General features: G+C 32.4%; 1 protein-coding gene across 1 annotated transcript in view; it reads left to right on the forward strand.

Moving 5' to 3' along the window:
* LOC132700040 (synaptotagmin-15-like) overlaps positions 1-12,897 on the forward strand; it is a 123,973-nt gene that overhangs the window by 48,605 nt on the left and 62,471 nt on the right. Inside the window, 3 exon segments of the mRNA XM_060667115.1 lie at positions 5,902-5,998; positions 6,001-6,055; positions 9,645-9,855. Coding sequence (XP_060523098.1) covers positions 5,902-5,998; positions 6,001-6,055; positions 9,645-9,855 — 363 coding nt within the window.

A 12,897-nucleotide genomic window follows, 5' to 3' on the forward strand; every position in this document is an offset into this window, starting at 1 on the left:
TGTATAAACAATTTCTCAAGTCATGTCCGCAATAAACCTAATATTTTCCAAATCCTCGCGAAATAAATTGCGGTTATCTTCGCGGTGAGGATCTGCAGTTTTTGTAATGACCGAATAAATTGTACCAGCGAACTGGACTTAGTCAGCGCCAAATTTATCTTCCTTTAGAGCCAAATTAAATTGGATAAAGCGTGATAAATTATGAGAAGCGCTGGCCGAGGTACACGCGTTGGGATCCCTACACTATTCATAATTCATGACGCATCTGTCAATATCGATCTTTTAATGAAAAAATATATCGCCAAGGTGTTCTGAATGACACAAAATAGTTGAAATACTCAATAACTTTTAAACGATTCGAAATTGTTATTTAAAATTACAATTACTAAATAATATAATGCGTCCTTTTTGACGTTAAAAGTGGTCCGTGATTAAGGGTAATTTTTTAAATCACATAGTATATTTGGACACAACACAATAATAATATAGCGACTGGAATAATAGATTCAATATCCATTTTTGAAACAATTGTGCAAACTAGGCTGTAGGCTGTAAAATCATAGACATCACGAAAAAGTTCTGGATTGTAATCGTTCACCAGCCTTCGAAAGTTTCAATAAAAAATATTACACTTACTACAGATGTGGTTAATGTTATAGCATCTGCTGTGATTCGGTTATTGTACTTATTTAACCCCATTTCTGAGTCATATGTGACACTGTGATACCCAACTCTTTAACAGTTTTCTCATTGAAAAGGGCTGTACTACTACGACAGTGATCAAAGCTGCAAAATATTCTGTTCACGCCGGTGATAATAACCTATTAGGGAATTTGCCGATAATTTTAGTATAGGGGAATCCGTAAACTCGTATCATACACAGCGAATCTGCTGGAACCTATTTTCATAAGTAATATATTGTACGTGAAAGATCACCGCGTGTTGAATACGGATTTCATTTCTGATCACAGTTTGGTGTTTTGCTACCTCTCATTTACAGTTAAAAGTCGAAAACAAAGAATGCATACTTACAGATGCTAGAAGCATTTCGACAACCCGGCTTTTTACTATGATATGAACAAAATAAAATGGGACGAACTCTATGATATGCATGATATTGATAACAAAATTGAGTTTCTTACTACGAATTTGGTTAAAATATTCGATAGGCATGCGCCTGTCCGTTCTGCCTCATGTCCCTTGGCTCACAAATACTCTTAGCGATATATTTCTATAGATATAGAGCCTTCCAAAGTATAAAACTGAATAAATCAGGTTCAAATTGGGATACCTAGAAGCACATTGGCAATTTTGCTTTATCCTCGTTGAGGCGTGAAAAAGCGGCATATCTTAAGTTTGACGGGTCTCAGGATGCGTCGACTCTCTGGAAACTTTTGAAACCTGCACATATTCTCACTCAACCGGAGTAGCCAGATAACATGCAGGATTATGAGACGATAAATAAACATTCTCTTGCGGCTTTTTCGGGTACACAAGCAGAATTGATCAATTGCTTTCAGACTATGCGATATAACGCTTCTGAGTTTCATTTTCGCTTCCGTACAGCTGACGAAATAAAGTCAGGTCGTCTTAAATCAAATGCTTTGGGAATTGATGGAATTTCATTTTTGCCTGTTCTCCTCAATCACTTAATGATCTAAGGCCGACTAGCTTACTGCCTGTGTTAAGCAAGGTTCTGGAGAGGGTTGTCTACTTACAGCTCTATAAATTTGTTAAAAATAATGACATTCTACCTGTTTTTTAATCGGGTTTCCGGTACACAGTACTGCAACAGTTTTGTTAAATGTGACATATCGAATTTTTCAGAGTTTAGATCAAAAACTTGCGACCACACAAATTCTACTTGACTTTTCTGGAGCCTTTGATAGTGTGGATCATTCACTTCTATGAGTTAAATGCAATACACTGGCCTTCTTTTGCAACTACTTGCAAAATAGAAGACAAATTGTTAGGACGGCAGCTGGTGTGTCGAAAGTTGATGAAGTGGTATCAGGGGTGACTCAAGGATCAATCTTGAGGCCGCTATTATTTTCACTGAATATATTTGATTTGAGTACCGCTCCGTCAATCTCAGTCAGACGCTGGCGATACCCATCCTGTTTATATTTTTGATCCTGCAGCAGGTTTTTACTTCTAGTGAGAGACATGCTTTAATGTAAAGTGCTGTTAAAACTCAGGTGCTACTATTTGCTCATGACTCTGCCATGCACTTTCTGAAAAGCTATTGGACCTTGAGATAAATGGAGAACCCTTGTCGTTTGCTACCGACCTCAAAAATGTAGGAGTAACGGTGGACGTATCATTAAGATTTAGTAAGGGCATTTCAAATTTAAGTAAAACAGCTTACCTTTACTTTATACGTCAATCAGCACGTATTGAACCTTAAAGTTAGGAAAAAAACTCTGTGAGTCATATATTATGTCTGTACTGTCATATTGCCTAGTATTGTTTAACACTCCTTGATCGTCAACGCCTTCAAAAAATACAAAAAAACTGTTGTAGGTTTGTGCATGGAAATGTGACCGTGAATATGACCGCGTGTCCCCTAAAAGTAAATTGTTGCAGTGGATGAGAATAGACAATTTATTTGAGTACCTATTCGCTGTGTTAATATACAAGATCTTAAAGTCTTCTAGCCCTCCTTATTTAAAAGATAGGCTAGTTTTTCGCTAACTATACCTCAACACAGATCTACTCTTTACCAGCGGGGGTTTACCTATAATGCGGCAAAAAATTTTAATCGGCATAGACGCTTCTTTGCCTTATCATCCTTAAAACTATTTTGAAAGAACATCAAAGGCATGTTATTAGATAAACAAAGTGCTAGTTGGGTTTTTCGTCTTTTAATTAATCACAGAATTATTTCTATAATTACTTACTTTTTTTTTCTTTTGTTTATATTTTATTTTTCTTTGTTCTCTTGATACAAGTGGCATGTCAAAAAGGTGTATAATATATAGATTAGTTGGCTTAATGTTGAGTAGCTGACTTAGTCATATTAGTGTATATTATGTAACTCAATTCTCCATTATTATTATTATTATTATTAACACATTTTTTTATGAAACATAGATATATCAAAATAGCGATATTCATTTAATATTTAGGAGGTTCTAGGTTCACCATCCAGGTTTGTTCTTGGATGTGCAAAAATTTAAAGCCTTCTGTAAATAGCAGTTTTCGACCAAAACAGTAGAGTAGCTAATAAACAATTGAAACAAGCAGTAGCATACTGTGGTTGGCCTATCCTGAATTCATGTAAACTTCGTCTACCTGTACTGCCTGAGTAAAACACCTAACGTTAGAAACAGTAAAGCAATAAGTCATGAAACCATGGTTTTATACATCAATACAGCAAGAGATACGAATGTACTAAGCGGTGATTGTTTGTCCAGAAAACCTTTGTTTCAGTTTGACATTTAATCAAAAGCTGACACAGTGAATGTTTAAGTTTAAATCTTCTATGCATCTGAAAATTCATGTTTATAGTACTTATTATTTCAGAACTAGGCTGTAGGTCTTGAAGTGTGTTTTTTCTTGTTCGCTTTTTGAGGAAATTACTATAATAAAATATTTAGTTTATCAAATTCCCATAATTTCAACTTGATTTCTTGAATGGCTAAAATTCACACTTTCAATTAAAAAAATATATATAAATATACATATACATTCTAAGAGCTCAAGACAAACATAATTAAACTTCTAACCAAAAGGAAGCACGAAAATCACTAAATTTCCTTAGCACTTGCGTAAAAGCCTAATAGGATCTTTTTTATTTGAGAGTTATTTTAATCTCATCCAAAGGCAACGTTTACATTCAATACCATTCTGGTTTCCGCAACTCGCAATAAAATTCCACTTTGGGAGTTCCTCTCAAAGGGCAACAAACATACGTATTTTCAAGCTGATTCGCTCAATTTGAAATGTGCAAATAACCAGAATCCGTAACAACTTTTCGTCGTTTTATAAGCGTCACATTTTCTTCTCCAATTTTCCGTCTGTCCTCGCTCAAAAATATTTTCGTTTCAAATGGAAAACGAGTTATCAGTTCAATAAAAGTCTCATTTGGCGCTTTGTAGGATCGAAACTCGAAATGCCGCCGGTAAAGCAATTCAAGATTTAATGGCGGCAAATGCGATAAAATACAGGACTCTCTGTTATCGGATAGAAAAAAACGCGGGGTAAGTCGGAATTTAAACATCAGACGACTTCCTTAGTCCCGGATAAAGGAGAGTGGCTTATACGACATCTGAAGTGAATTTACATAAATTTTGCCATTGTGCGCCCCGACATTTTCATCCTTTCGAATGTGTAACAGAAACGGTTTTGTTTAATATCGCGTGGAGCAGCCAAATGTTAAAACCTGCAGTCTCATATGAGAAAATATATTCGAAATATATGCGTGGTGTATTTTTAAGAGCTCGTATTTCGAATATCAAAGCTATTTATTTTTAGCTGAACATGTTCATTTACTTTGCAGCAGCATGTTAGTATAAGAAGATAATATGTACGCTTTAGACTTAAAAATAAAAAAGGTAACAATAAAATAATTGCAATATACAATACACACCATACTACGTAATTTCTTATATTATAACAACTTTTAATGGAAATCTTTTAAAATCAGAATGCTCTTTCCTTGAAAAGTTTCTCTGCAATAATTAAGACAAAACTCTCGTCCTTGTAAAACTTTTCGAATACAATTTACATGCGAATTTATTGGGGAGAGAGAGCAAGGAATAACAGAAGGTTCCGGCGTTATCAGCAAAACAAATTTATTTAATTAATTTAACGATGGAAGTTGAAATTCTTTCCATTTATTTCATAGGCGGAAAAAAAGTACCGTGCAGAATTAACAATTTATTATATATATATATATATATATATATATATATATATATATATATATATATATATATATATATATATATATATATATATATATATATATATATATATATATGGGTGTTAATCCGGGTGTTCATCCGTTCGTTGTTTGACCCTGGAGTAGGATCATTCGCCTGACGTTTCGCCAAAATATCACTTGGCATCTTCAGAGGCCGCGCGTCCATGTCACTCCTACGTGTCCGCACTTAAAGTTTAAGTGCGCGGACACGTCAATTTAAATATTCCATCATATTTTGAATTAGATGATAATTAATAATATATCGAATATAAAACTACCTGTACACTTGTGTGTATGGTATATCAGCATTATAACATACATAAAGGCCTTTTATATTTAAGAATTTTATAACTAAAAAAAAAAAATTTGTTGCCATACTTACAGACTTAAACTTATTTTCCATTGTGATTGTCTTGACAGAGATTATGGTTAATTATTTTTTTCAAAAATTTATGAGATAAGTAGAGATAGATGTGAACAAAAGTTATTTAGAATTACGTGTAGTATTCAAATGTAGGGTATTTAATTTGAAACTGTATGTTGCCATTACTTTTTAGTACACCTGGGATCGCTGCGTTAGCGAAATATCCAAAAAATTCTAAAAACCATTTTTATGTCAATAAGAAATTTACTTCTCGTGATAAAGCTGAAGGGACATAAATAATTCACACAGCTTAACAAGAATTTGTTAATTATTGTTGAGACACGCGGTTGTCCTTTTATTTTTAATTATTTAGTTAACGGAGGTCAAGTTCGAACAAACAGCGTCACTAGCATGAAACACGAAATCGAATTTCCACCATCAATCCTAACTAACCGAAACTTTCAAATGTACAACATAACTTTAACTTTGAAGGGACTTCGTTTCCAAACAAAGCGATTTTTTGCTGTTAATGCCTAAGGAATTTTTATCAAATCCTTTTTCGGAGGTTGTAAAAATCGATATTACTGAGATACTTGCGTTTCCGTTTCAGAACCAAAGAGATCCACTTCAGTCTGCCTCCCCTTCGTAGTAATTCCCTCGGTGATTTGGAGTGTCAACAAGACCACCCTTATGATTCAGATGTAGACACACTGATGCGCTTTTGATACCCGGACAAGTACACAATCACCGAAGTAATTCGTTCAGTAAGTTTCATTGGAAAACTTGTACATTTCTTTCACTTTTAGTAAGGTTACTACTGTATTATTTATTTATTTTTTACGCAAGAAGCTTTTACAACAAAAGTAATCATAAAATATTGAAAGTAACTTAATGTACAAAAAAAAATTGAAAAGTTAGAGAATTAGTTACATTTTTGCATTTTTAGACTAAAACAAAACAGGAAATATCTTTTTCTGCGTATTCACTTAAGAAATTCATATGTCAGCGCGATTATTCTTCTTACTGTTGTACTTAATTGTTTATTATGGCGCATTCACCAATTTGTCAACAAACTCTGAAATTGCTACTGCATATTAGGTATTTGTAATCATTACCTGGCTCCGTTTCTGTAATACGTATATAGAGATCACATCAAACCAGCATTTCAATTTTGTAAAGTTGAAAATTACAACATCTGCATAGAAGTTCATTAAGCTTATTCTTTGGAGAGAAAGATATTCGTTGCTCAGATCAAGAGAATTAAATACATTTTTGCAGAAGTTTATAGCACGTATAAAGCGGTACTTTTTGAAAATCTATTCGTATTCAAACGTAATAAGCTTTTAAGTGCGCTCAAGATATAACTAACTAATTTAAATTAAATTCAAATTCATCTGCATACATTTTTAGAGGTCAATTGGTTTATTGCTTTTTGTAGTCCGGCAATTTTGATATTTCGAAATCACGTTAGCTTCATTTCCACTAAAAGTTATCCCATTAGAATTTATCGGTAAAAACAATTCGGAGCGTAGAAATAAAGTGGCAGTATGAACATTTTTACGGGACACAAAAAAAAATTAAAAGTACGTTTTTTTGACTTTTTTGACAACACAACTTCAAAAATATGTGACTACAATCATTTTTTTCAATAAATAGTTTCTTCTTCTGATAGTTGTTCATTTAGGGTAATCCTTTTGAAAAACGAGTTTTTATTTTTTCCTGCATGCCAATTTTGTTTACGACTAAAAAGGGGTATTTTTTACTACCTATAATTATTAAAGGGGAGAACCTTATAGGAGATCACACTGTACGATGTGCCTTCCCAAAGCGATATTTTCATTAAATTAATGATGGCACAAACAGAGATGTCATAACCAATTAGAATTTTTATATACAGAGTGATCTTTAAAATTTTGCATTTTTAGACACTCTTAGTCGTTCGCTAAGAGGAGGAAGAAATTTTTGGTAACGAACAGTATTTTAGGAAAATGGAAACCTTTATTAAAACGCATTAAAAAAACAGAAATATCGTGTACAAGAAACCGCCGTTTCATCTTTTAGATAAGTAACGCTACCAAATTACCCTGTAACTAAAAATTGAAGACAGCTATGATATTTCTGTCATAGTCTCTGAATATCATATAAAAACAGCTTTAGATCCCGAAAGCCCCAACATGTTTACTATATATATATATATATATATATATATATATATATATATATATATATATATATATATATATATATATATATATATATATATATATATATATATATATACAAAAGGCAATAAACATACAGTGACTCACAGCTTAAATGATGCAGTCGCTATAACAGAAACAAACTGGTCTGAATGTCTCTTTATTTATTTGGAAAAAAAACAGCTTATTGAAATTAAGTTAGAAAAGAGCCTTCTAAAAAGGTGTGAATTACTTATTGTCTTAAATATTCCGTACGTAGTTATCAAATAAAGATTTAATTAAATTATATAAAATATTAACGTCACAGCTTAAATGATGCAAAACAAAATACAATCAAATGAATAGAGAAAAACAACTGCATAATTTGAAATACTCCTGCTAATATTTAGTCGTGCCTCCCTCATTATCGATAACGGCTTGCAGTCTACTGGACATTGATTCAACTAATTTTCTAGTATACTCGGGGTGTTCCATGCTTCAGAAATTTTTACTTTGAATTTATTCTTGTTAGATATTATGGAACTCTTTACTTTGGTTTTTAATGTCAACGACAAATTTTCAATTTTATTTAAGTGTGGTCACTGGGCTGGTGTCTTAATAACATTTGGGCGGTTATAAAGCAACTAAATGACGTGTGCTTTAGAACCGATAATTGTTACCCATATTTAATTTTTAGGCACTAGCAACCAGATGCTGTCTTAATATATCCAAATACAAATATTGGTTGCATATTACCTACTCCTGCAGATGACATACAGCCCCATAACCACCGTAGCTTTTAAATTTTTCAATTTTAATTCTTTCTTAGGCTGAAGTTTATTTTGGTCTCATCGGCAAATATTAATCTCACGCGTCTATTTCTTCGGCTAATGAAAGGATTATTTCTGGCAGTTCGACCATGTAAATGATTTTTTCGCAGGATTCATCGTATTGTTTCGAGATTACACCTTTTTCCAAACTGTCTTTCCACCTCGACACACATCTTTGGAGCACTTTTTTTTTTGATAATTCGGTACCTCTCTTACAATCCATCTTTCCTCACTTTCATTGAAGATCTTATTTGGAGCTAATATTGACTTATTCTCAACCCTATTTTCGTTTCAGTTACTCTTAGTGATATGCTGAACAGTTGATGGTTGATGATTTATTTACCATTTTGTTTGGCTGTCTCTTTGTCTATATCCATTTCTGTGATGAGTAATAATTAAATTTCTCTCAGAAATTTTAGTCCGACGACCCATTTAAAAAAAAATTAGTTTCCGAAACGGAAACGTGGTTTAAAATGACAAACTAAACAGAAAACATTTAGAACAATAAATAGAACTTCAAACTAATAAGTTTTAACCCCGGTTATTATTTTTGTATCATTTATGCTGTGACTTTAATATTGTATTTAATTTGATTAATTCTTTATTGTTAACTAAGTATTTACCATTTTGCCTTTGTCTCTTTGGCTGTATCAATTTCTGTGATGATTAAATTTCTCTCAGAAATTGTAATTTTTTTTAAAAAAATTCGTTTTACTGAACGAAAACTTGCTTTAAAATCATTTCAGCTGTGATGTTAATATTGCATATAATTTAATTAATTCTTTATTATTAACTAAGTAAGGCATATTTAAGACAAAAAGTAATTCACATTTTTTTTTATGTTATAGCGACTGCATCATTCAAGCTATGAATCGCTGTATATTAAAAATGACTAACTAAACCAATCATGTGAAATGTACCAACATTTGTAATAATTCTCAAATATTTCAGGCAATAGAAACCGATTAATCATTAGCGATTTACGAGTTTTGGTTCAAAAGCCAGAAAAACGAAAGGGACTTTTCTGGAGCTACTTGCTAAAAAATACATCGCTGTTCGATTATCCGACACCGAAAAAAAATAGATATATCACTTGTGGACTATGAGCGAGTGGCGTTCGAAAATCAATCAGTCAAAACTTTCACAAGGCAAGACAATAGAATAAAAAATTAAGCAATAACTCCTCCGAAAGTTTCCTGACTAGGCCCCAGATTAATGGGAAGAGGTTATAAAATATGGCTAAAGTTTCCGAGCCCTTTCATTAGTAAAATAAAATTTGTGGAGTCATTTTTTCTGCTAGAGACTTATAAAAAAAAATCAATGGAGAAAATTAACGGTTTCAGGCTGCTACGGTCTGGGCGTCATAGAGCCTGCTCTATACAGAAGCACGTTGGATCTGGACGAAATCCAGTGGCCGGATGGACATATTGGCCGTATTTGGTTCTCCCTTCGATACGAGCCGTCCACAGAGAAATTATTGGTATCACTACTGAAGGCCAAAAATCTCCCTTCTCGCACTATGGGCTCGGTGAACAATTGCGACCCATTTGTAAGGTAAGTTACGTAATTTTGCTAATCACAAATAATAATTATAATAATTAAACATTTATTAACCTAAAGTTCATCGCATGCAATGTAGGCCGATTATGCATATTAAGTCAATTTCAATCTCAGACACCAGTATTGAAGCTTGTGTACACGTCTACCACAAGACTTATCAATGCAAAAGAAGAGATTCACTTAGCAAATAATAAGCCTAAACTAAACTAAAGAGAGAACCAATGTCATGCTAGATTTTTAGAAAACTTCGCGACCTACCGAGATATAGGGTGCTATTCAATTTTCTGTTATTTTATATTTTTTCTGTCGTATGTATTGGAGTACACAGATTTTTCTATAGTTCTCCGTTTTCCACCAACCTAATATCAAAACAAAAAATTTTTGTGAGTACCTCTATCTCATAGTTTCAATTTCAACAAGAATAAAGCAGTTTGTTACAAATTATTTGACATAGTTAAATAAGAACAAGCGTTGTTCGGATTTTCACGTAAATATATTTAAATGACAGCTTTTTCGTCAACACCGTGCCTTTATCAAATGCGAATATCAAACGGTACCGATGTTTAGAAATACAAAGCAGATAGTAATTACTTAATGTGAGGTATTACATTGAGATTTAACAAACCATCCCTATACACACAAAATGGCTGCCTTTTATTCTTTCATTCATAGGCTGATAACCATCCCTCTTTCTGCAATAAACTTTGAAAAAGAATTAAATATTATAAAACAAATTGCATTCAACAATGGCTATAACCAGTCACTGATAGATAAAATCTTAACTAAGAAACAATTTCAAAAAACTTTGAACTCTATATATCCCCGCTTTATTACTGAATCTCAAGGTTTTAAAACATTAACATGCATAGGAAAACCTAGTAATAAAGTTTCAGATCATTTCTCGAAATGTGCCCTCAAAATTACTTTTAAAACTAATAACACCCTAGGAAAAATTGTTGAAAACAATAAATCTAAATCTAATAGATCCCAGAATTCTGGAGTCTATAGATTAAATTTTGACAACAATTTCGATATTTTACACACTGTTTTAAAAAGTAGAAAATTAAATTTACTAGAAGCTATGGAGATTAATAAGATGAGAGGTTCGAATGTATTACGTAATGACCGACTGGATTTGAATGGATCCCCCTTGTTAAATCTCAATGTAATACCTCACATTAAGTAATTACTACCTGCTTTGTATTTCGCTATTTAGATATTCGCATTTGATAAAGGCATGGTGTTGCCGAAACAGCTGTCATTTAAATATATTTATGTGAAAATCCGAACAACGTTTGTTCTTATTTAACTACTTTAAATAGAATTTCATCAAGTAAAAGCCACTTCAAAATACAAATAATAGTATGACTTTAGTGTATTATACAACAAAATGTACACGGTGTTTTCTAATCGAATGTCACTCATTAAGGGTGCGATTTTTATATCAATTTTAGAAAGAAAACTTCATATGAACATATGTCGTAAACGTCTTGATTTTTGAGATACAGACTGGTAAAGTTTTCAAAAATGAATATTTTTTATATTTGTCATACCAACTGTCTATTTTACGCTACTGATTTCTGATGAAATAAAAATTAATTTTACAGTCTCCAATCATTTCTAAGGAAATTTAATTTCTCAATTTTTTTTCAATCCGATGTACTGTTTTCGCTTAAGACAATCAAAACCTCTTCTCGACGAGGTCATAACCCTGTCGTTAAAATCCAAAGAAATTAGATTTTATTTTTAGTTGAAAACCGTGCGACGGACTAAAAAGAAATGGAGATATCAAATTTGCTCTGCAAATGTCTATTCTGAAGGAAATCAGTGGCGTGCCACTGACTGTCTATGAACAAATAATATTTTGGTTAATTAGGTGGCCGCTACGCTGGTTAAATCGAGAACTTTTTTGTAAAATATAAAATATTTACCTAAAACAAAATATCTAGTTTTTAATTACCAACTAGTAGCCTTCAGAAAAATAATATTAGAAGAGTGTCCTTTTTACTTTTAATGAAATATCATAACATCCTAACAACAAGATAAATAATAAACGATTATTATTAAAAAAGAAACACATTACCTACTATAAACATTTTTTTTTACAAAATTGTCTGTTAATAAATTAATAACAACCTTTTCTTAAAAAGTAGAACATAACAACTAGAGAAGATGTTGAAAGTGTCCTCCACCTTGTAGGATACGAGCTTCAGTTCTTTTCCTCATATTACCGGGCACTCTTTGTGTCTCTTATTAAATCTACAGTATTAACTGGAATGCGATAAAGCAGACTTTTAAAATGCCCCCATAAGAAAAAGTCCAAACTATTTAAATCTGGGGACTTAGGAGGCCATGGTACTTCTCAATTTAAAATTACTTCTTCAATTTCTGGAGTTCTTACAGTGCGATCGGCTTTTTTAAATGATTATTTGCGCTCAAAGTACCTGTTTGAAAATGTTCTCCTATCTGTTACGACTCTATTAGGAAATTGAACTGAGGTGGCTTTTACTTGATGAAAATCCATTTATTAAAATAAATAAGAACTAAAAGTTCAGATTTTCACGAAATTATATAATATGACATGACAATTGTTTCGACAACACCGTGTCTTTATCAAATGTGACATTTGATTAAGACACGGTGTTGTCGAAACAATTGTCGTGTCATAATATATAATTTCGTGAAAATCTGAACTTTTAGTTCTTATTTATTTTGATTTTTCTATTAGGAAAGCGTTCTTGATATAATCGCCTAGCTTCCGGCACACTACTATCAGCCAACATAAAATGCATATCTGCCAACTCGTCATTAGTAAAACTCGACCATTCTTTTTTACAACAATGCTCGGATATTTTAAACAACAAAAAAATTAGAGAGAAACAACAGCCTTGACAACAGAATTAATCATATAGCTACTAGACATATAGAGGCCCTGCCTATGCGTACAGTACAGGAACAAATGAGGCAATTATGTCAAATTTTTTTGAGGAAGTCCGTTCAACGTGGGCATACGCGACATTTAAAATTTCTTTTTTA

The sequence above is a fragment of the Cylas formicarius genome, unplaced genomic scaffold, assembly GCF_029955315.1.
Source record: "Cylas formicarius isolate icCylForm1 unplaced genomic scaffold, icCylForm1.1 PGA_scaffold_3__17_contigs__length_32017465, whole genome shotgun sequence".
Classification (NCBI taxonomy): domain Eukaryota; kingdom Metazoa; phylum Arthropoda; class Insecta; order Coleoptera; family Brentidae; genus Cylas; species Cylas formicarius.